At 36.2% G+C, this 20,750-nt stretch overlaps 3 protein-coding genes across 3 annotated transcripts in view; 1 reads left to right on the top strand and 2 right to left on the bottom strand.

Annotated features, from left to right (window-relative positions):
- Positions 1-20,750, bottom strand: part of LOC139150666 (solute carrier organic anion transporter family member 3A1-like) — a 45,495-nt gene that overhangs the window by 7,540 nt on the left and 17,205 nt on the right. The gene's annotated exons all lie outside the window — the stretch shown is intronic.
- On the top strand, positions 81-4,170 carry LOC139149559 (uncharacterized). Its single transcript, XM_070721380.1, has 3 exons — positions 81-849; positions 1,291-1,846; positions 3,385-4,170. The coding sequence occupies exons 1-3, from the start codon at positions 143-145 to the stop codon at positions 3,604-3,606; spliced, it is 1,485 nt and encodes a 494-aa protein (XP_070577481.1). The 5' UTR covers positions 81-142; the 3' UTR covers positions 3,607-4,170.
- On the bottom strand, positions 3,966-19,091 carry LOC139149558 (uncharacterized). Its single transcript, XM_070721379.1, has 9 exons — positions 18,330-19,091; positions 15,724-15,860; positions 15,236-15,313; positions 13,353-13,445; positions 12,394-12,492; positions 10,541-11,054; positions 8,877-9,117; positions 8,274-8,435; positions 3,966-5,501 (listed from the first exon to the last, which is right to left on the bottom strand). Exons 1-9 carry the CDS (start codon positions 19,032-19,034, stop codon positions 5,224-5,226), a joined length of 2,307 nt encoding a protein of 768 aa, XP_070577480.1. The 5' UTR covers positions 19,035-19,091; the 3' UTR covers positions 3,966-5,223.

The following is a 20,750-nucleotide window of genomic DNA, read 5'->3' as shown; positions in this document are numbered from 1 at the left end:
AATAAGGACACAACAAACGAATTAACAAAATAATCATGATTATGACATTATCTTGACATTATTTGACCCACTTTATTATTTCAACTCGTTTTCTGACCCTGCTCCATGATTGAACCCTATAACCCAGAAATCATTGCACAACATGGCGAATGCACAAACGATTGCAGGGCACTTGTATGATATTGCTTCCGCACTTGATTCAGTTACTGTACCAAGTGATTTGGAAGTTGTGTTCGACGATTTAGTTTTCCAAGAGGAAGAACTTGTTCAGTTAAGTATTCATAACGATGTGCCAGACTTCGTGTTTTCACAGCTCGGCATTGCTATAACAACTTTGATAGACTTTCTTGACAACCAGCCTCAAGCTACGCATACGACTGCTATTCAGAGTATTTCGTGGCCGTATCGTTCATACAAATTACGTTCCAGAGAGCCAGGTAGACCATTCTTCGATATTCCCAAGGAGCAGCTGCAGTTCTTTGTAGCAGAAAGATTTAGTGTGCCAACAATAGCAAAAATGCTTGGCGTTTCAGTACGAACAATACAAAGACGTATGTCTGAGTATGGCATTTCAATTGCGGAATCATACGCCAAGTTGACTGATCAAGAACTTGATGAGTTGGTGACTGACACAATCGCTCGTTTACCACACACGGGAATGAAAAGACTACACGGACTGTTACTTGCTGAAGGTAAACGTGTGCCAATTTTTCGAGTGAGGGAAAGCCTTCGGCGTGTAGATCATGATGGAGTTGTCAGTAGACGAAGAACTGCAATACGTAGAAGGCAGTACAACGTTCCATGCCCCAACGCATTGTGGCACATAGATGGAAATCATAAACTCATAAGGTAAGCGCATTGTAACCCAAGCGAAGTCTGTATATTACGCACTAGAGGTAAATGTCACACATTTCTACATGCCTGTTGAAATTCAAGACAACTGACTGAGCAATTTAAGTTTGCACAAAAATTGAACGTATTATATAATTTTTTATTTATTTTTTAACACGAGTGTAAATACTTTTGGGATAATTGGATTTAAGCTCATCTGCTTTTATTTTGTAGTTATACACTTGTTTTATCGTGTAATGTGTAATATTGTAACATTCAGCTGTAGGCACTTCCCACTTTTGAAAAATTTGAACAATATGAAGATCCAATTCTCCAAAATTAGTTCCAATCAGTAAAAACAGAGTGCATGTGGGTCCATTGCTTTGTATGAAATTTAGAGTTTATTGTTGGACCTGTATCAGTGTTTCTTGACATGTCATTTCTTTCAATTTTACATAGATGGAAGATGGTAGTACATGGTGGAATAGATGGTTTTTCAAGAATGGTGGTCTATTTGGTGTGCAGTGACAACAATCGATCTGACACAGTCCTTGAAAGTTTTGAAGATGCCACTCGAAGGTTTGGAGTTCCATCTCGAGTAAGGGCTGACAAGGGTGGTGAAAATGTAGATGTTTCACTATTCATGCTCAATCATCCAGCTAGAGGACCAGGAAGGGGTAGTTTCATCGCCGGAAAGAGTGTGCACAACCAAAGGATAGAGCGTTTGTGGCGTGATGTATTTTGTGGTATTTTATGGAAATACTATGACCTGTTTAACTTTCTTGAAGAGAAATTGCTACTTGATATAGACAATGACATTGATATATTTTGTCTGCACTTTACATACTTACCAAGAATAAATCAAGACCTACGTCACTGGCAAGAAGGTTGGAATCATCACAAACTTAGCACTGCAAATAGCAGTTCGCCAAGACAGCTATGGATTCAAGGCTCTATGGAAATGGCACACTCAAGTTACAGAGCAATGAGGGAACTGTTTGAACCAAGAACTGAGGTTGTATTTGTTCAGAGTTTCTTGCTCAATCTGTATATTTCTCACAACTTTTGCATGAAAATATCTCCCAAGGGACATTTGGAAATATGGCACATTTGAAGGTAAAAATGATGGAAAAAATTGCAATTGATTATACGTCAGACTATGCCATATGACTTTTTTGAAATTTAGTTTTGCTGTTTAAATGGTAACATTTATATATACAACACTGGGAGTCCCAGTACTATGAACTATGTTTTAACCCTTTGAGCGCCAAAGTCAATTTTTGTCACCTTTACAAAATATACCCCAGTCAATTTTTTTCCGATTTTTGCCAAAATTTTGATAAAAAAACTTTAGGCAATGAAATGTGATGTCCACTTTGTTCAAAATATACGAAAATTACAGAAAATTCATAAATAATGGTAAAATGTTGCATTAAAATTTTGGTGGCAAACATTACGCCACTCAAAGGTTTAATGTGCAAATCACAGTAGACCTTAAATTAACCTAATTATCACACTGAATCTGTATCTGCCTGATGCTTCTATCAACAACCAGATATAAACTGAATATTCACCTGTGTCTTGAAATAAAAAGTTTATGTGAGCAAATAATAAATTAGTAGACGTGAGAGTGTACATTAATTATTAGTGAAATTACATATTTGTTGTCCTAGTATTTGTACCAACTTGTTTAAATATTCAGTCATGTATGTATCAACTAGCTATAAGGATCTACCAAATGTCTCAGGTTTTACGCTACTTTTACTGCTACATGTGCTTTCGCTCTTAAATCCTGTGTTGTCATTCCGTACACATAACAGTAAAATTGCAAACTTTCATTAAATATGCACAATAGATATTAACGCACAAGACACTGCTCGATCACAGTAGCAAAATGTTACATTTGTCAGATAATTTTCTTCTGCAAGTCTCATACCTTCCATAAAGTAAATCTGCAAACATAATCCTAATCAATTTGAGTTCATTAAATATGCAAAGTAGTAGTATGGAACGGAGACATTGTAAAATGACTTTCTGTAAAACCTCACACTAGTTAGGCTCTTATCTTCTGCAAACATCAAATTCTATTCTGCAATTCTTCAGATTAACCCTAATTACTGAAGTTGTAAATTTAATTAATTATGCAAATTAGCTATTAATGTGCAAGTCACTGCAAAATAAAGTTTAGTATGAATGTATTCTTGCCTGAATACCAATATGATCATCTTAAAGCATCAAATTTCATGCAGATGATCTTGCCCATAGTCCTTTGTGTAACATTAAATATACAAATTTGTATTGATAACATTCCTCACACTGAGCAAAAAAAAATTATTAGCCTTGACCACTTCAAGACTAAATCTGTCAAATTTGAACATAATCAAGTCAGACATTCTTGAGATACCAGATAGACAGTTACGCCTGCTACATTATTGCCTGTGATTTGTACAGGGGAGATAATAAAATGCACCTCACCAAATTAAACCATACGTGAACTGTATGAGAACATTGTATTTCTAAACATTTATGGAATACTCTTTATTCTATACAAAGGACGAGATTCTTCACTTTGGTGTTGACTGGGATGGACCTCTTCCTGAGGATACAACAGAGGACACAGTTGAGGTTCCCCAAGTTCGTTGCCCTTTAGAAGATGACGAATTTGAAGATCTGATCAGTGCCATTGACCCATTACAGGAGGATGACATCTATGGTATTTCAGTGTACCAAGATGTTATAGACTTTGTCAATACAGTGTTTGAAAACAGACAGTGAAAAACAAAACAGACAGTGAAAAAAAAATCACTTGTCTGGGTTTTTAATGAGAATGTCAAACCACTATGGTTGTATCAGTATGGAATTGGTTAATGCTCTTGTATATCTCAGGAAGTTGTAAACCAGCACTGCATCAATCTCACATATTTTGATGTGTTTTGGTAAATTGCGCACACACTTAAAAAAATGTAGCATGTAAAAGGTTCATTGACTTGCCCTTGTTATTGGTTGAGACAGTTGCACTGTCCAATGTATGTCATACACTTTCAGGGTATATATAGAGACGTAAGTTTTGAATTGGAATTTTTTGACAAACTGGCAGCTATGTATGTTAACAGATTACAGCTGACACCATATACTCTTGTGGCTCAAAATGCTATTTTATTTATGTAAATAACACCAACAGCAACAAAATCGAACAATATAAATGTGAGAGAAGTTCGATGAAGTAAAACATTCAATTAACAATAACCTGTATTTTCTTCAACAAAGTCAGTTCCAGACTGACTAAACGTTTAAGTTTAAGAAAGTAATAAACTAAAGTATATGAAGTTCAACACTCAATGTACAATAACCTGTCATTTCTTGAAAATCAGTTGCAGACTATAAACTTTCAGTAAAAGTATGAAACCTAGGAAATAAGTAAGAAAGATTCCAGTTTGGACATCTGCAAGTAATGGCTCTGAATTTAGACTGAAAGATTCGTCACTTAAGGGGGTTGCTGCGGGAGTGGAGCAGGGTGCAGTGCCCCCATAAGTGATAGATCTTTCAGTCTAGCTCTTGACATGATATAGTGCAAACAAACTGACCACCAGTAAACCTTTTTGGGTGGGATTGCAAAATAATGCACATGTGTTTTGAGTAACACATTATACACTGTCCATATTTTAAATTTGAAAAAATTATCAATGGTAGATGACTGATTAGAACCAAACCATCAGTAACCGTACTGGACGATGTCTATTGGGGGTCATACAAGAGAAAATTACAAAGCAGACAGAATAGAAAACACATTTGGTGGAATATAAAAGAGAAATTTTGTACCATTTTGTACAATTCGTCTATATCAATTCAACACTTTACATGATCAGAGAATCCCATTTTGAAATTCAGAGTATAAAATAGTTGTATACAGCAAAACACTCAACATATTTTTTGTCCACATCAGTTACAATGTAACTACAGTGCAAATACTACACCGTCAACCAACACAGAGAATATACGGAGGTTGAGTTTCATGAAAACAACTTATTACTTTGGTAGTGAAAACTGGTACTCATCCATGACAGTAGATGATAGGTGATGAACCCCTTTGGTCAATTGTGTTATAACACAAATGGGCATAGCCACCCCTTCCCCCAGGAGATTATTATCTCACTCATCACACAGTCTGGCCCCTTCCACCAATCGGAGACCAGTATGGCAGTAGTATACAAGTCATAACCAACTCTCCTCTTGAAGAGCGGGTAATATATTGCTTGAAGTGCACAGCAATACTGGTCCCTGGTTGATGGATGGGCCTGATGTGTGACAAGATTTCATATATCGTACCTAAATGTTACTACACTGTTTCCTAAATCTTTCTGTCCTTCATGTTTAACCGGTACACTGTTTTAACTAGACATTACCAAAATCACGACTATTTGCTAGAGCGAATGTCATTCTGTCAGTGAATTCTTCTGCACAATCGAAATGTCTTGGCAATCGCAGAGTATTGGCACAGGTATTGGAATTCGGAACAGTAGAGCGTGCAGTAAATTCTATGGATGGCCTTTCTTTAAAACCTAGTGGGGGGACAGTATGTGTGCCAGTGAAGAATGACAGAATGTCACCCAGTGTGATGACCACTTCAATGGTTTCATTACTCCTATTATTCAGTTTTGCTTTCTGGTTCCCTGCAAGACATAAATAAGCACAAATTTCAGAGTCAACATAAATTACAATTGGTATATGATACGGCTAGTTTTCAATCTGGTTTGAACCCACAACATACGGCATCAGACTTGCAAGACCCTTTTCTGCAGTTAATGAAATACACAATTTTGCTAAGTTTTCGTCATATCATGAAATTAATATGCAGATCTTAAACTAATCATGACAAATTACTCATCCCAATCTGTCCACCAAACTAAATGCCAATTCATCACTTTCATGCTATTGCATGACCTTGCGTCCTTGTATTTTTCTCATGTGTTTAACAAAGCGCAGTAGGCCAGTTGAACAGCATGACAGACTTGCTGTATTTTGTCAAACTGGCATACTCAAAACAACAAAAATACCAGGTCAAGTAGGGGTCATTAAGATGGCATACAGAGATTGGTTCTCAAGGTATTGGTGGAACAAGATAAGACACATTCATGCTCAAAGCAAAAAATCACACAAATACCCATACAAAAATTACATGTACTGATCAACTGACTGCCACAGAGAGAGACAGATATCATTATAACATTTGTGTCGTTCAGATTGACCACTTTGTGTCGGTGTGACACCAGTGGTAGGCCGTAAAATAACCAATGTGGACACGCTGCATCAGCCTAGAGCCGACGTAATTTGGTCCAGGCAAGAAGTTGGGTTCAGGACTAATACAAATATTCACGTGTGTGGACACGTTGCGTTGGCCCTGGTCCCAGTTGACCTGGCCTCCACCATGGATTGAAGTTGAACTAGTCACACTATTCACACAAAACAAACAGCGTCTGAAACTAAAGTTTACACTTATTGAAATCTTAAATCCAGTCTTTATCATCCCTATACTCAGAGCTATTATCTTCCCGCCAACTTTTGCTCTGCAAGCGAGACCACGTCATGTGATTCACTGTGCAAGTAAGAGAAGCAATGCTGTGCACTGGTTATTTCTTCACCACTGTCGTACATATACCCTACGCTCATCAAATAAATAGTGAAGATCTCTCTGATGATCAAAAGGGCAAGTGGTGGTCATATTTACCCTACTTGTGCGTAAAACACACAGGAAAAATCATGAACAGTAGAAACAGCCCGCCATTATTCATATGTGCCATTTTGAACTTTGACGGGTCAGAGGTCACAAAGGACAGTAAATTTACGTATTCTGGTACCGGTAAGTGTGGATAAGTGCAAACGCGGCCCAAATCTATTCCCAAAAGGACAATTATTTTGGGTTGCCCCGAATTTCAGTTGGATTGTAAATGTGAACGAATTTATTATCTCCTTTTTGTACCTCTAATGCTAGAATAAACAAAACGACCTTACGGCTGATACACCTCTGCTGTGTTATGTACAGAAATACTATTTGTGACATGTGTTGATGAAGAAAGTGATACCTTATTTCAGTGGCCTGGTAGTTTTTAACAAAGAAACAAATTTTTTGACCGAAAATTGCAAAGAATACCGTAATTATATGGTGTTGCTCAAATTGGATAAGAATTGGTACATACCAGTATGGGTACCAAAGATCAACAATAAATGTTGTTTCTATCTGTTCAGTGCAGGAAAATTCTACGTTGATGTTATGACAATGATTTCTGCACAGTACAACCAGAAAAACAACAAGAAATATTTAAACCAGAAAAATAAGAATGACAAAAGTACGGTAAATAAGGTCTGAAACTTTAGGTACTGGAGGTCAACTTTAGCAACATGCATAGCAGAAACAGCTAGGCCCTCTTAGTTCTTGCATATACAGTCTTCCCCCCTACTGTCTATGGTTTGAGCAGGTCTGTTAATATGTAGCTGTTCATAAACAAGGACAGGAAATGACTCAAGGTCAGTGAAGTGCCTGTTTCAGTCACTACTCCTGCACATTTACAGGATTTCCCATTTTCTTACCTCATTTGCATATTTTTGACACTGACGTGTTCATTTGAACAACGTCACATCTCAACCCCTGCATCTACCTGTACACCAAATACTGAGATGGTAGCTTTGGCGGTATGGAAGCCTTTGTGTGTGAAGGACATACATCTGCACATACATACCCACATACATACATACAGACAGATACACATACAGATGCCACCGACTCATCATATAAGCTCTTTTTTGTATTTATATAAATACCAAATATGAGCTAAAAATTGCCTAAAAATTGTAGAATTCAGCATAATTTGGTTAACACTATGAACATGTATACCAAATTTCAAAGCAGTCAGACAGGTGATTTTGAAAAAGAAAAGGTTGGTACAAAAATGACAAAATGGCCTTAAAATAAAAATTTCCATAGTTCAGCAAAATGTGAATAAATACGAAATGGGTCATCCCTTGGCACATATTTCCCAAATGTAAAAGCTATCTAACCTGCAGTGTTGATTATTTTTAAAGATTTTTTGACCAAAAATTACAAAGATTGCCTTAAAATACAAATACCCTCATTTCTCCACAATTTGAAGAAACCTAACTGAGGTCACCCCAAGTGAACTGCATATGAACTTCCAAGCAATCAGAGGTGCAGTTTGAGAAGGCAATTGTTGACGGATGACGGACTGACAGACACCACCAGATGCTGCTGGAAAATTAGCCTATTTGATAAGCTTCATTTTGCTGACAGCGGAGCTGAAAATTGATTCAATATCTTATGACAATGACAGCAGAACAGAGTTTAATTGTAGTAGTATAAACGACTGCCAAACATCACATGACATACGTAAAGTACCACATTTTCTGGTTTAAACTTTTCTTTTACTGACCTTTAGCACATTCATCAATGAATTCGAACCAGTAGTAGATTGTGTTTTCTTCTTCCAATCTGTTATTTGACCCACTTGGACTATATTCCACAGACATAGATTTGAAGTAATCAGCTGATGGATATAACTTCTTACTGAAACACATAAAGTGTTCCATGGATCCTAAAACAAGGAAAATACCAACAAAGTACTGAATTCTTGCCATAAAAAAAACTACTAGTTGGTCATTTTTGGATTTTTAATAAATACAAAGCTATTTTGTATGACGAGCTATTTAGGACAACGGTTCATTATTTCACATGTACATATCAAGTTTCATTCCAATCAAGATACCGGTAGTCTATGGTATAAGAAGATTTTAAAACCTTATGATTTTATTAATTGCACCAAAAAGCTACCTTCACCTTCCACACAGTGGTCACTTGACACATGGCAGTAGTTCTTTCAAACACATTTTGTCCTAGACTGGAAGAGCTGTCACTCAAGAGTACTCTCTACGCTCCCCAGGAGTGTAGGGAGTGTCCTCTAGCGACTGATCTTTCAGTCTAGTTTTGTCCCTGTTCAAAAAATTGTTTGCAAAATTAGCAGTGACTATATACATACCAGGCTCTCTCCTCACCAAATCCTTTACATTCAAGACATTCAACCCATCTAAGAATTGGTTTATCCCAGATATTGCTTTATATACGCAGTGATGTGTGGTTAGATTTTGGATAATTGCATCCTTCACATCTAATGTGATCGTATTGATGGGGTCGGTACAACCTGTGATATTGGCAACACTTTCTGCTCCAATACGTGATACAGCAGTTCTGAGTTCCTCATCAGTATTACTGGACTGAATCTGTATTGAAAGGATATTGCATTATACATATTTTATATAGTAAAGGTAATCCAAAGTTTTAGACATAGGGCCAATCCTCACTGAAGTTACTATAGACATGGACAGTTTAGAGGCTGTACATAGCATATCTAGATGTATAATAAGTGCAGAGGTCCTTTGGCAATACAGTGCATTATTGTAGCAGAAGAATTTTTTCAGAATGACTCATACTTACAGACCCATATGTACATAGACATTCTTCAATAGAAGGCATTGAAAACTGCCATCTATGCCTAAGGTGTCTTTGCCATCTGTCTCTGACACTAGGTGGACACTTGCACAAGCGGTTTGACAACAAATGTTATCAGATGAGTAACTTTTAAGAAACAATATTTTTGACCAAAAATGACAATAATTGCCTTAAAAATACAAATTTGCATATTTTATAACAATTTGAACAAATAAGTTCGGACCTTTCTGGGGACCTGTATAACAAATATCAAAGCTGTCTGACCAGTGGTTATGAGAAGATTTTTTATCAAAAACAGCTTAATTGAGCTAATTTGCATATTATCAACAATATCAGAAAATGAAAACCAAATAGGTTGTAGTTTGCATCTACACAACAAATATCAAGTCTGTAAGTACTGTCGTTCTAAAAATACTTGAGTCTACCTACCTACCTACCTACCTACCTACCTACCTACCTACCTACCTACCTACCTACATACCTACATACATACATACCTACATACCTACATACATACCTACATACATACATACATACTGATGCCGGATGGATACCCTTCCCAAGAACATCTATTGACTATTGTCTATGGTAGCTGAAAACAGTATGCTCCCTAACAGGCCAGTACAAAGGACTATATTTACCAGTATTATAGAGAGAGCGCTGAGCAAAGGGAGGTCAAAGGTCACCCTACAATTAACATTTTGTCCACCAACTTGTGTGTATGAACAAATCAACATCTTAAATCTCAATTAAGGTCTGTTATTCTTCAGCTATGCCCTTATAGATTGAAGTAAATTAGATATAACTAAATGCCTGAATTTATTTTCAATGCCAATGAGCAGTAAATTGTATTTTCTAATAACAATGCCGTGCGTCAAATTCTATGATGCTTGGACAAACAAATTTTAATTATCAGTGGAACAGAATGGGCCATGGACACCAAACAAACAGACAGATGGGCAAACAACTAACAGCAACAAATAAATACAAAGGCAATTTGATCATTATTTGCATGAATTTTGAAGTAGACTGATCATTTTGAAACAAAAGCCTATCTTCAACCTCTGATACATCTACACACCAAACACTGGGATGATCAGCGCAGCATTTCTCAAGTTTGGCATCAGCAGAATGGGCAATAGATATTTATTGTAACCACATAAACACATGGCAGATTAAAGTTAAAAATTTCACCTGTTTGGCTAGAAGCTGTATGTCATAGTCAGGAATTTCATCAATGTCTATCTTGTCTACCACACAGCTTCTTGCCATATACTGGAAGGTTGCTTGGCTCAAGCATTGTAGGCCTGGACCACCATGGCAAATAGATATAGCAGCCATCTTGCCTGCGATGAAATACCTTCTCTCAGCCAGGAAGTGCAGATCATGAGAAAAGCTGAGATTGTTCTCCTTTCCTTCAAGAATACCACATGTTTTTACAGCATTCATTAATAGACTGCAAAATTCTCTTCTGGGTCCCCCATCATCAACTGCACTTTCACCAATAAATGTCACTTTCATAAGTTTGTTTGGATGGAAATCAGACCGATTTATGGCCCTCACAGCTGTTTGCCAAAAATTTGACCTTAAAATGTTCAGGTGTTGATAGCTGCCATCATCATCGTCGTCAACACTTCTTGCGATGTACTCCAAATGCATTTGTTCCACATGGTAATTTAGTACTTGGACAGCATATTCCAGACTACATCTACATAAATACATAAATAATAATGCATAACAGTATGATGTCAATGTGATAATTTATAGTGGTCTATTTTTCTTCTGTTTTTAAATGTACAGAGCAGTAAGCTGTACTTTTCACCATTTGTTTTCTAAATTACTGATATGAGAGCTAAGTTCCTTCACTTTGATATTCAGTTGAGCAAAATATGAATAATATGATATGCTTTAAGAATTCTAAATGCTATCATTGAGATGACTTAATGAACAACACACTGACAGGCCTTGGTTGGCTTTTCACTGACAGCGAATAATTGCATATATATGACATTGGACGTAATGGTTCTTAAAGGGGAAGTTCACCAAAGATGATTTTTACATATGTGCTAGCTTTGTGGTCATTTACCCCGGAAAAGCTATTTTCGCCATTTATAACTCACATGATATTTTACAAAAGCTGATAAAAATAGTACAGGAAGTTGCCATGTTATTTGAATCATGGGAAAAAAGCAACAGCCTTGGTACTTGCATCATGTGATGTGGAAGGTACCATCTTCTGATGGTCATGACATTGTTAACTCACCCATGCTTAAACCAGGCTGTGTGTAGTTACATAACTATTGTTTATACTCAGTATCCTTGCATAAACAATGAATCACTTATAATAAACTGTCCACAGTTAGATTTTATGTTGCTGTTTACTACTAACCACCGAATCTACCACAAGCTTTCTCAGCTGTGTAACAATGAAGTGGACTGATAGTTCTGACTATATTCCTATAACCATGTATTCTTGAAGCTTGTGGTGGATACGGTAGATTAGTAGTAAACAGCAACACAAAATCTGACAGTGAACAGTTTATCCTACAAGTGATTCATTATTTATGCAAGGATACTCAGTATAAACAAAAGTTATGTAAATATGCACAGCCTGGTTTGAGCATGGGTGAGTTGATGCCATACTCATAGGAACATGGTCCCTTCCACATCACATGATGCAAGCGCCAAGCCCGGCGCTTTTTCCCCATGATTCAAATTACATGGCAACTTCCTGTAGTATTTTTATGGGTTTTGTAAAAAATCGCGTGAGTTATATATGGCAAAAATAGCTTTTCCGGGGTAAGTGACCCCAAAGCCAGCAAACATGTAAAAATCATCCTTGGTGAACTTCTCCTTTAGGGTACATGTATGTATGAGTGCAAAAAAAATCTGTCGACCAACAGGCAGACCAAGGGACACACACACATACACATACATAGATTAGGGTGACATAGGATAACTTTGGCTCTTTGCGCCATGGTGTCCAAAAATGAGCAACAAAAACACAACACAGAGAGAAGTATGCAGCATGAGTGCAACTATAATACCTTGGGTAGAGTGGACCATTGTCAGTCAATGTGGTTTCTTCTTCATTTTCTTCTTGAGTATCAACACTACCAGGACTATCCAACAGCTTTGGGTAACTCCTATCATATTGAAAGTACATCAAAGTCACATCATAGAGTGGAGTACAATGGCATATGATTAATGTATTTGCTACATTAATAGTCAATGCACATACATAATGACAGGTGTGGGTCTATAAACATGTCGTGTAAAGAATCTATTCAATGATTGAAGGTACCAAAAAATCTTAATGTTGATTTATGAGTACTTCTGGACAGTTGCACTATCAAATACATTGCTATCATATGTAATAAGTGTGGAAATGCCATATTCTACACCATTCACACACACACACACACACACACACACACACACACACACACACACACACATATATATATATATATATATATATATATATATATATATATATATATATATATATATATATATATATATATATATATATATATATATATATATATATATATATGAGAATGGTTGCGACAACCAAACCCATCAAAGGAAGACATACTCCTGACACATTTGTAGAGGGAATGTATTAAACTGCCCCCCCAAAAAACTATTGAAGTTGTCATTACAAAAATAAATGCAACACACTTTGGCTGTACCATTTTAAACAGTAACAATGGACAAACAGTGATATGATAGCTGTACTAAGAAGTTGTCCTAGAGATAAAGAGACAATTCAAACATGTAACAGTAGATGAAACAGCCCCTCTTGTCACTGGCTTGTTTGATTAGGTATGTATAACCTATGGTCATTGCTGGTGCTTGCCAGAATTGTACAGACACCATCTTGCAATGGTCTGGTTGCATAGAGTTTATTATGCAACTTTGTCGAGGGGGTTAAACAGGTGAAATGATAAAGTTGACTTTGATTTATATAACATATATCAGTGATACAAAAAATACTGACCTGTCAAGAGCCATTGACAGTGTATTAGTACTTCTATTGTCAGAGTTGCAATTTCTTGCAGAAATCAAGTCTTGGCTTTGATCAGATTGATTTCTGGAATTGTAAAAAAAGCATGAAAATGAAGAGTTTAATTATTATAGATACATATCTTCCTATGAAGGATTATTAAAGGCACGTGAGCTGCAACTTTCAACATTATTTTTCATAATTTTTTATTTAGATTAAAAGTAGTTCATGGAAATGTTCTTACCCAGCCATGTTTACTCAAGTATAATTATCCACTGAGTGGGACTGCATGGGGAGGTTTCAGTGAGAAAAATAATAAATGGGTGCTGCACCCAAATATAGTTGCCTCCATACAACTACATGATAAACAGCATAAATGGTGCATGTACACATTTGAATGCAAATACAACATGGTGCAACCCACTGAAAGACAGGAAAGGGATTCATTCCACTTTGGCAAAAACTTTTGTTTTTCACATAACAAGGCAAACTTTTGAAAACAACATGAAATTTAAAATAATCAAAAATCTGTTTTTGTTTTGCCTATCCTGCCACAGGCAAACGTTGAGGCGTAGTTAATGACTATATCGTTCAATTTGCAGATTGCAATGAATATCTGAGGAAATTGGAGGTACCTTGAGTTTGGACAAATTTTGCAGAGTTGCAGCTCATGGGTCTTTAACCCATTTCCTGCCAAGTCTATATTTCATCATCACAGGTCAGGATGGTTAAAATTAATGAAACACAACATATTCCATATGGTGTATTTTAAGATAATATTGAACATTTGAAAGCTGTTGAAAGCATAAATACTGTAAAATTGATTTTTATGTACTACAAATGCTATAACAGACCAAGCCAAGTGGGTGAAAATCCATCATGTTTTGGTTCAATATCGCTTTTTACTTGACTTGGCTGATGGGGAAGTGATACTGTCTGGCAGGAAAAGGGTTAATTGAAAGGGTTATTACTATTTATGTACACCTTTTGTTTTATTTTCCCTCAGGGCAAAGAAGATCAGATTTATAGTTTTGCACTGTAAAAACCAATTTTGTCATTTTGGATAAGACAGGGTAATATGCTTTAAGGTGATCTGAATACTTTTACCATACTTAAAGATAATATCTTAGATTACACGATGTTGGGGAAAAGGTGAGTATAAAAGAATTTCCACTGTCTGCATTTCATGATTAGAGACAGTGACACCATCTCAAACTCATATGTCCATTTTTGACTATCAGCTTTTCTAATAATTTCTGATGATTATCAATTATACAAGTATGTGCCAAAAAGGAGATTTACTCCTCATTCTAAGTGAGAGACTGGAGGAGAGTCATGTGCACATGTTTAAGATATACTGTAAGCCACAGTACTTCAATAAGCCATGATATTTCTTAAGTTGTGATTCATGTAACAGGACTTCTTGACATTGTGACTTCCTGCACATTGAGAATGTAAGCTACAATGTACGAGACAACACAATGCTTTGTTAAGTCCATGGATAACAAAAGTTACTTCAATATAAGAAATAATACACATGTAAACATGAAAACTGAAGTATTTGCAAAATGCAAGAAGTGCTGTAAGCAACTGTGACAAGAATTTACTTCTTTTTCTTATTTCAAGCAAATAGTTTTTCTCCAAAAGCAAAGTAATAAACTAAGACTGCCAGAAGTGTAGATAGTTTTAAGCACAATTTGAAAACCCATCTTTTTACTCAGTTTTACGTGTAATTTTCTGTCTTAATTTTCTTGTGTGGTTGTATTTTTAAATTATTTTATCGAGCTATGTACAATGCACTGAGACGTACGTGTAGTGCATTTTAAACAATTTTTTTATAATAATAATAATAATAATAATAATAATAATAAACTAACCCTCTCTCTACACTTGATGTCTGCATTGTTCTGGCCGTACTTCTTTCAGGACTACTTATCTGAACTGGAATTGTGTTTCTGAAATGTCAATGGTTGTAATTCATCACACTGTTAATGTAAAACTTACATCGGTTGTGGCTGTTGAGCCATACTTATGATAGATTGGGCCTAAGTTTAAATTATATCTGACATTGAACATCAAACAGGTGTAGATAGCTACCATGGGTGAGTGTTTTACCGACTGAATGGATAAAGACAAACATTTGGACAGGCAATTCCCCCACCCCCTAAACACCTCCAAGAGGCTATATATATAGTGCTTCACAAATACAAAGTCATGTGATTGTTGAAGGCCTATTCAAAACAAATGATTTTATATAAGTCATAATAGAAAGTCTAAAGTCATGAGAGATGCATCAGATTTGTATTGACACTTGAAGATGTAAACCTTCGTTTCTATCTTGAAATGTCAAAATAAAAATGCCCACCTGTCAGTGTCCTCATCATCGTCTTCAATATCTTCGATCTCAAGTCCTGTACATGTTTCAATATGATTCCTTAGCAATGAAAATGGAATCTCAACCTTACACTTCCCACAAACTTCCTTAGGAGCATTATTTATAGCCTATAAAATATAAGTCATTACATATCAGTTAAGTATACACCGATAACAATGTTTAAATATATATGATACCCAAAATAAAACTTTCAAGTGGTATCTGCAATACTAGGACAGCTTGTTCAATAACTTACCAGCAAACTTTCACATGAAGCAGTAAAAATTACAGCAAAAAAGTCCATTATAACATGTCAAAGATTTGTAGTAAACATACATGTAGCATATTAGCAAAGCTATGGTTAACCATATTACACAGAATCATGTTTTAAAATGTTCAAATGAATCCTGCTTTCAGGACAATCCCTTTCAAACACTTTGAAACCTATGTATAATTGTTATCTATTGGCAGTAGGCTAAGTCTCTATTGACAGATTCAATCATTATGCAAATATAAACAAAATCTCCTGACAGACATTTCTTACAACATGCACAGACACTTCAATGCAATTCAATATGCAAAATAGTTTATTTCATTAAAATTGTCAAAAACTTTAACGAACAAATAATATTGATCTGTTTCAAAAATATAATGTTGAAGCAAAGATGAGAAAACTTGCCCTAACTAGTCTATAATATTTATATTTTCATCACAGTTTAACAGGTCATAATGGTCAAGTTGAGAATACTAGGGAGACCCTGAAAACAGTGTCAATGAAGTTGGATAATTCATTTCTGAGAATAAAACTGGTTTGCCAAATATGTTAAAAATTACTTCCTATATTCGATACTGATATTTTCACCAATATTTTTATACATGAAATTCATAGTAAAAAAACGGCAGAAGCATGCAGACTGAATTTTCAGGACTTTTCTTTTGGTTTAGAATAAATGTTTTTGACAAAACTGACAAAATTGTATTGCCACAAATATACATATTTTCAAAAAAGACTGTCACTCCATGGCGAAAGCAAAGTGAACAAAAAGTGTTTAACTGACAATGTAGCTAATTTCTGCAGTTTGGCTTCATTATTCAATGAGTGAGAATGACAAATTACATGAAATAAAGGCACATATTTTAGCAATAATTAAAAACATGAAGCAGTCTAGAATTTGGTTTTCAAGAAGAGGTATTCAGTTCTGAAATGTAAGTGTTCAGCATCAGTTACAAAAATATGGCAATAGCAGTTATGGTGGTACATGTACTTACTTCTCAGTAACAAGGAGTTGTGAAGCAGAAGGAAATTATCAACGCCAACAATGTGACATTGTTATGGTTATTCACAATGTGGTGAAATTAAAGTTTGCAAACAGTAGTGCCACTCAACCAGGGTTTTCTCTCAACTGCACAATTACGCAAATTGCGCATTCCAGCCACTCTCTGCCCTGAAAAAGTTACTGACTGCACGGAAATTGCGCACATCAAGCAAAGATGTCCACATATACTGATATATGAGGGTGACCCAAGCGCATAGTGTAGATAACTGTGAATTTGCTGTTGTTTCTAGTCATAATACTCCCTCGGAAAAGACAAGATATCGCCTGTCATTCAGCTTTGGTGACGTTCATCACGTGGTGTACCCTTCCAAAAGAACAGCAAACGACATACATGTAGTTGCAGTTCAGTCTCCATGGGTACAAGTGGAATTTTTATGTTGATGTTTTGATAGCGGTAAAGTTTGAAAGCGGAACTTGAAACACTGCACTGGTATCACTGATGGAATTTGGGAAATCCCAGCTTTAATTGTGTAGGCACGTGTACTCTGCAGCACAGGTGCCTGGACTGAGTTGCCAGTGTAGTATACCTTCTCTCTATGTATACTACACTGGCAACTCCAGGCACCAGTGCTCTGCAGTGACGATCGATCTCGGATCGCAATCAACACAACCATTAGATCGGCGCTCAGGGAAAGGCGTATATTTTCATGGGTTTAAACCCCCTAATTCAGACCAAATCGTGTCTAAGGGAACAAATACGTCAAATTCTGAGTCAGGGAACTTTGTGGGTGACAAAATCGATAGAAGATGGAGAGCAGCCGAGCACATCACAAGCTTTGAGGTGCTCGGCTCAGATGTCGATGTTAGTACGGGTCTAAATATGGCATAGACGACACTGAACTGGCATTGGGTGACAATCGTAATGATATCGGGAAGCGCTTCCTAGGATGGCAAAATCAACATCAAAAGTGGCTACCCCCTAAAATGTCAAGACTGCTCCCTAATTTTGATAACTGGGGCACAAAGTGCTCCTTTCAATGAACATGCAGAGAAAACACTGTTCAACAAACGACCATGGTGGTATGTTTCTTGGGTACTGAATGAATACCACCTAGCTCATCACCTAGCTACACTAATGCTCAAGGTTTTGCCCGAGTATGTGGGTCGGACGGCTCTGGTTTTGCATTTCAACCCCGTACCCAGGCAAAACCCCGACCTGCAGCACTGCAGCTTGTAACCACACATGGAGATAACACAGTGTGGGCATCTTGGTCGGCATCTGCATTAGACAATTTCAAGGTCGATACACAAAATACTCACCGTGATTGTGCCAGCCATATCTGAGGGGGCTGTAACTGTTACATCTGGTGTACGTTCCAGGTTATTTTGTAATGGCCTGATATACAGCTTAGCCTGTCCAGCCTCAATGCTTAAATATCTCTGAGAATATCCCTCGTTTGGGCAGCTAATTGCATGCAAACGCCTGCTTCCAGGGTATGCGCGGCATATTTCATACCCACCTCCCTCGCTGAGTTTTGGATATTCGTCTAACAGCTGCTCATGAACCTCGCTAGCTGTACTTCCTACTGGAACTTTAACTCTTCTCTCACCGAGACCAAGTTTGGCCAGGTCTGCGCGTTGCGTCGGGCTGGGACACCACTCAAAGTCTACGCTGTCGAGGCAGACAAATGCACGTGTCCAAGTTGGTGTCATCGCTGTGCTTCGACCAGTAACATTGTCTGCCCGCTGCTCTCGGGACCTCGCCCATCTCGCGCGCTGGCTTCGACGACGACCAGTGCAAGTGGTAGCACCCCTAGCAAAGTTGTCCCTAAATTCACGGACTATGTCTGTACTACTTGACATTCTGCCGTGTCCCGGCCCCCTTGATTGTGAGGGTCGATCAGCGGCGTGCACATTCTGGAGAAGCGACGCAGCATTGTTAATAGCATCTCTGCATGCTCGCACTGCTTCTGTGAGTCTATCAGTATCACTGTCTTCAACAGAAGCTGCACGATTGCCAGACATGATTTACCGCCTCGCTCTTTGCTCTTTCGCATGCAGTCGCCATATTGTGCAATGATTTATGGGTACGGTTCAAATCATGAAGCAGGGTAAAAAACTGAGTTCATAGAATATAGTCAAATAATGTCGAGGAAATGTAGTAATCATGACTGTGACATAAACAAGACCAAATCACATAATAATGGCTTAATAATGATGAGATTAGTTTCGTATCAAGACATCAATGCTGAATTATGGCAAAACAATAGAATTAACCAAATAATTTCATAATAATGTAATAATGTCGTAATCATGACCAGATAATCGGATAATAAAAACCAAATAATGACAAAAAATGACCAAATCACCAAATAATGGCATAATAATGATGAGATAAGTTCCAAATCAAGAAATCAATGCTGAATAATGGAAAAACAACTGAATTAATCAAATAAGTTTATAATAATGTCAACACAATGTCGTAATCATGTGACAATCATGATCAAATAATCACATAATAATGGCCGAATAGTGAAATAAAAATCACCAAATCACCAAATAATGGAATAATAATGATGAGATAAGTTTCAAATCAAGACATGAATACTAAATAATAGCAAAACAACCGAATAAACAAAATAATTTCATAATAATATCAAGATAATGTCGTAATCATGACCAAATAATCGCATAATAAAGACCAAATAATGACATAAAAATGACCAAATGACCAAATAAATGCATAATAATGATGAAATAAGTTCCAAATCAAGACATCAATGCCAAATAATGGCACAAGAACCGAATTCACATAATAAATTCATAATAATGTCAAGATAATATCAAGATAATGTCGTAATCATGACCAAATAATCGCATGATAAAGACCAGATAATGACATAAAAATGACCAAATGACCAAATAAATGCATAATAATGATTAAATAAGTTTCAAATCAAGACATGAATACTAAATAATAGCAAAACAACCGAATAAACAAAATAATTTCATAATAATATCAAGATAATGTCGTAATCATGACCAAATAATCGCATAATAAAGACCAAATAATGACATAAAAATGACCAAATGACCAAATAAATGCATAATAATGATGAAATAAGTTCCAAATCAAGACATCAATGCCAAATAATGGCACAAGAACCGAATTCACATAATAAATTCATAATAATGTCAAGATAATATCAAGATAATGTCGTAATCATGACCAAATAATCGCATAATAAAGACCAAATAATGACATAAAAATGACCAAATGACCAAATTAATGCATAATAATGATTAAATAAGTTCCAAATCAAGACATGAATACTAAATAATAGCAAAACAACCGAATAAACAAAATAATTTCATAATAATGTCAAGGTAATGTCGTAATCATGACCAAATAATCGCATAATAAAGACCAAATAATGACATAAAAATGACCAAATGACCAAATAAATGCATAATAATGATGAAATAAGTTCCAAATCAAGACATCAATGCCAAATAATGGCACAAGAACCGAATTCACATAATAAATTCATAATAATGTCAAGATAATATCAAGATAATGTCGTAATCATGACCAAATAATCGCATGATAAAGACCAGATAATGACATAAAAATGACCAAATGACCAAATAAATGCATAATAATGATGAAATAAGTTCCAAATCAAGACATCAATGCCAAATAAAGGCACAAGAACCGAATAAACATAATAAGTTCATAAT

This window comes from Ptychodera flava, chromosome 14 (genome assembly GCF_041260155.1).
Source record: "Ptychodera flava strain L36383 chromosome 14, AS_Pfla_20210202, whole genome shotgun sequence".
NCBI lineage: Eukaryota > Metazoa > Hemichordata > Enteropneusta > Ptychoderidae > Ptychodera > Ptychodera flava.
This window is presented reverse-complemented; position numbering and strand designations above follow the sequence as displayed.

What these genes read in the sequence shown, in the direction of transcription:
- LOC139149558 (XM_070721379.1), bottom strand. Translation starts at nt 19,034, where the DNA reads ATGTCTGGCAATCGTGCAGCTTCTGTTGAAGACAGTGATACTGATAGA. An exon ending in GATGATGAGGACACTGACAG is followed by an intron (nt 15,314 to 15,723) that starts GTGGGCATTTTT and finishes TTGACATTTCAG; the next exon opens with AAACACAATTCCAGTTCAGA. An exon ending in CATTGATGAATGTGCTAAAG is followed by an intron (nt 5,502 to 8,273) that starts GTCAGTAAAAGA and finishes TATGTCTTGCAG; the next exon opens with GGAACCAGAAAGCAAAACTG.
- LOC139149559 (XM_070721380.1), top strand. Translation starts at nt 143, where the DNA reads ATGGCGAATGCACAAACGATTGCAGGGCACTTGTATGATATTGCTTCC. An exon ending in GGAAATCATAAACTCATAAG is followed by an intron (nt 850 to 1,290) that starts GTAAGCGCATTG and finishes AATTTTACATAG; the next exon opens with ATGGAAGATGGTAGTACATG. An exon ending in TGTTTGAACCAAGAACTGAG is followed by an intron (nt 1,847 to 3,384) that starts GTTGTATTTGTT and finishes TTCTATACAAAG; the next exon opens with GACGAGATTCTTCACTTTGG.